This window comes from Cucurbita moschata, unplaced genomic scaffold (assembly GCF_002738365.1).
Source record: "Cucurbita moschata cultivar Rifu unplaced genomic scaffold, Cmos_1.0 Cmo_Scf00072, whole genome shotgun sequence".
Taxonomy (NCBI): Eukaryota; Viridiplantae; Streptophyta; class Magnoliopsida; order Cucurbitales; family Cucurbitaceae; genus Cucurbita; species Cucurbita moschata.
In genome coordinates, this window is record NW_019268588.1 from 877,496 (window position 1) to 880,245 (window position 2,750).

The 2,750-nt window shown below is 35.6% G+C and overlaps 1 protein-coding gene across 1 annotated transcript; it reads right to left on the reverse strand.

Annotated features, from left to right (window-relative positions):
- Positions 1–249: 249 nt before the first annotated feature.
- On the reverse strand, positions 250–1,666 carry LOC111438234 (40S ribosomal protein S28-1). The gene is made up of 2 exons (XM_023076197.1): positions 1,583–1,666; positions 250–712 (listed from the first exon to the last, which is right to left on the reverse strand). Exon 2 carries the CDS (start codon positions 694–696, stop codon positions 499–501), a length of 198 nt encoding a protein of 65 aa, XP_022931965.1. The 5' UTR covers positions 697–712; positions 1,583–1,666; the 3' UTR covers positions 250–498.
- Positions 1,667–2,750: the final 1,084 nt, after the last annotated feature.

The window sequence follows — 2,750 nt, forward strand, 5'->3', positions numbered from 1 at the left end:
CATTTATATCCTAAATATATTTTGAGTAACAGCTCCCATTGGTCCGACTTTGGAAAGTAAAGCTCCCATTGGTCGAGTTTGGAAAGTAAAGGAGTCGAATATTGAAAAGAAGAAAAAAAAAAGATTAAACCTTTTCAATTATGTAAGTTGCAATTTAATTCTATGTTTTTCAAATTGGTCCTACACTTTGGCAAGCAAGGGGATGATGGTAACTAGGCTCGTTGGAACCCCAATTTACCAAAAGGGAGCCATAAAGATTATAATATTTATAAATGCAAGTGCAAACTGTGCTGCCAAATAGAGTATTAGGTGATGGATAACCAATATATGAAAAGAACACAAAGAATCATCGATGATAAGCCTACAAGTGTGGATCACACAGCTGATATCATCAAAACTCAATTAAATTACCAAACCCAGTTCACACATTCATCCCCGGAACAAAAGGATCCAGACTTACAAAGAAGCAAAATCAATGGAAGCAACTGCAATTCTCCATCAACGCAACCGTCTAGCTTCCCTCTCAGACTCGAGTAGGGTAAGAATATCGCCTTCCCTGACAGGTCCCTTCACATTCCTCATAATGTAACGATTCTGATCATCAAGAAATTTGACTCTCACTTGAGTCACCTGCCCTCTGGATCCAGTTCTACCCATTACTTTCACTACCACAGCATGCTTGATCTGTGACTCCATTCCTACCCAAACACACCTATTAAAAAACCAAACAAACAAATCTTATAGCTACAATCAGAGTGAACCTTTTTCCGTATAATGGCACTTCTCTAAGGACTTGGGTTTTGAAGTACATTTAAATCAAATGATATTAGAAGTACTTTTGATCAGATTATCAATTGCTAACCCTACTTCATTCGATTGCTAATTATTGCCAAGGAAAGTCAAAATACATAGATGGCCAACACATAATTTAAACCCAATACATCTAAGCAAATCTATTTTTTCAATGGCCTCATGGCTACTAGGTGAACGCATTGTGATTGTGAGTGTTAAAATCTAGCAGCCAAAACTTTTTTGCAGCAACTTATTCCTCACAAAGAAATCAGACTTTTCCGTAAAGCATTACAAATCACTTCCAAACACAATAAAGGCTGATCTGTTCGTCAGTGATTTTGAAATGTAATTATCATACTGTAAAATTTAATTCTGAATAACTAAAACAATCAAAGGTGATTTAAACACGAAGAAGTGCTTTTAGACGTCATCCTAAAACAATACATCATCATCTACCAGAAAACACATGGCGATAATTATAATTCCAAGAACTTAACAAATTTTTTAATTAAACCATACAGTAAAACATCCGAGGAAGGCTAGTTCTTCAACTCAAAGAAGGCGAAATCTCTGTTAACACAGTAGCCATCTCCTTAATACGAAGACCTATAGCAACAATTCTTAAGTTTCCTGTTTAATTACTAATCGAAAATTATCAGCCTCGTATAAATTCAACAACAGAAACAAAAGAAATCAACGATTGAACGGCAACAAAACTGGGAAACAGCTGAGCACTTAATCAACTATCTGGAAGATAAATGTAAAGATACAACAGTTTAGAGAGAAACACCTGAGAGCAAGAGATGGAAGACGATCGAGGAAGAAGCTTGTGCGGCAACGAGAGAAAGATTGGACGCTAGGGTTTACGTTTCTTATAAAGTGGATTGGGCCGGGCCATGTGGGTTGGGTCGGTGGGTTGGAATGGAGATCCATATTCCGCACGAGCGAAATTGTCGTTTTTTTTTAAAAAAAAAAAAACACAAATAGGCCTTTTTATACCCATAATTTCATCCACTGTTCATAAATGTCATGTGAGTTGCATATATGCTCAAAACTCATCATAATTTCATTAATTTGCCCATAAGTGAACTTTATATTAAAAATAAGCAATTAAAGCAAATATTTTAAAAATTATTCATCGTTATCCTCGATCAGTATTCGTATTCGTTTCCTTCCAAATGAAAACGTTCCTCGCGCAAACCTATTCAAAAATATTTTATATGTAAGCACATATGTCGAACGAATAACATCTTTTTAGTTCAATTTGAGGAGTTTAGAATCGAATCATCCACTCTTTGAATGGTAATTAGTACTTGAAGGCACAATCTACCGATCGACTTGAACATATATGCTTTAGTAGAAAATATTAAAATGGAAAAAGCTTTTAGTTTAATGCAAAAATGATAGCTTAATGTGTAAAAAAAACTTTGCTAAATAATATAAAATTGTTTGCTTTTATTGATTTAATTTATAATTACATCACCTAGATTAACATATAAGGATTGAGTATAATAATGAAAATGCTAGCAGACTTGTACGCTACTAGACTTATTCGTTTTAGGATTTTGAAGGATTTGATAAGCGGGGACTTAGCTTGTTCTTACGTCCAAACCTTAGGACACCTTTATAAGAGCCAGTTTTAGGAACACCATGTCCCTTACCTCAAATTCCAGGTTTCCACGTCTTAGATATGCATAGCTATTTTGTCTACTCTGCTTGGTGCGCACCCTAGCTCTAATTTTTTGTATAGCCTCGTTTGTAATACGAACCAGTTCAGGTCCCACTAGTTCTCGTTCACCTACTTCATCTCATCACAACGGGGATCTACATCGTTTTTCATACAATGCTTCGAACGGTGTCATCCCAATAATTACTTGAAGTTGATGATGTAGGAGAATTCCATCAGATGCAATTTGGTGTCCCAACTTCCAATGAAATCCATAACGCATGCTCGTAGC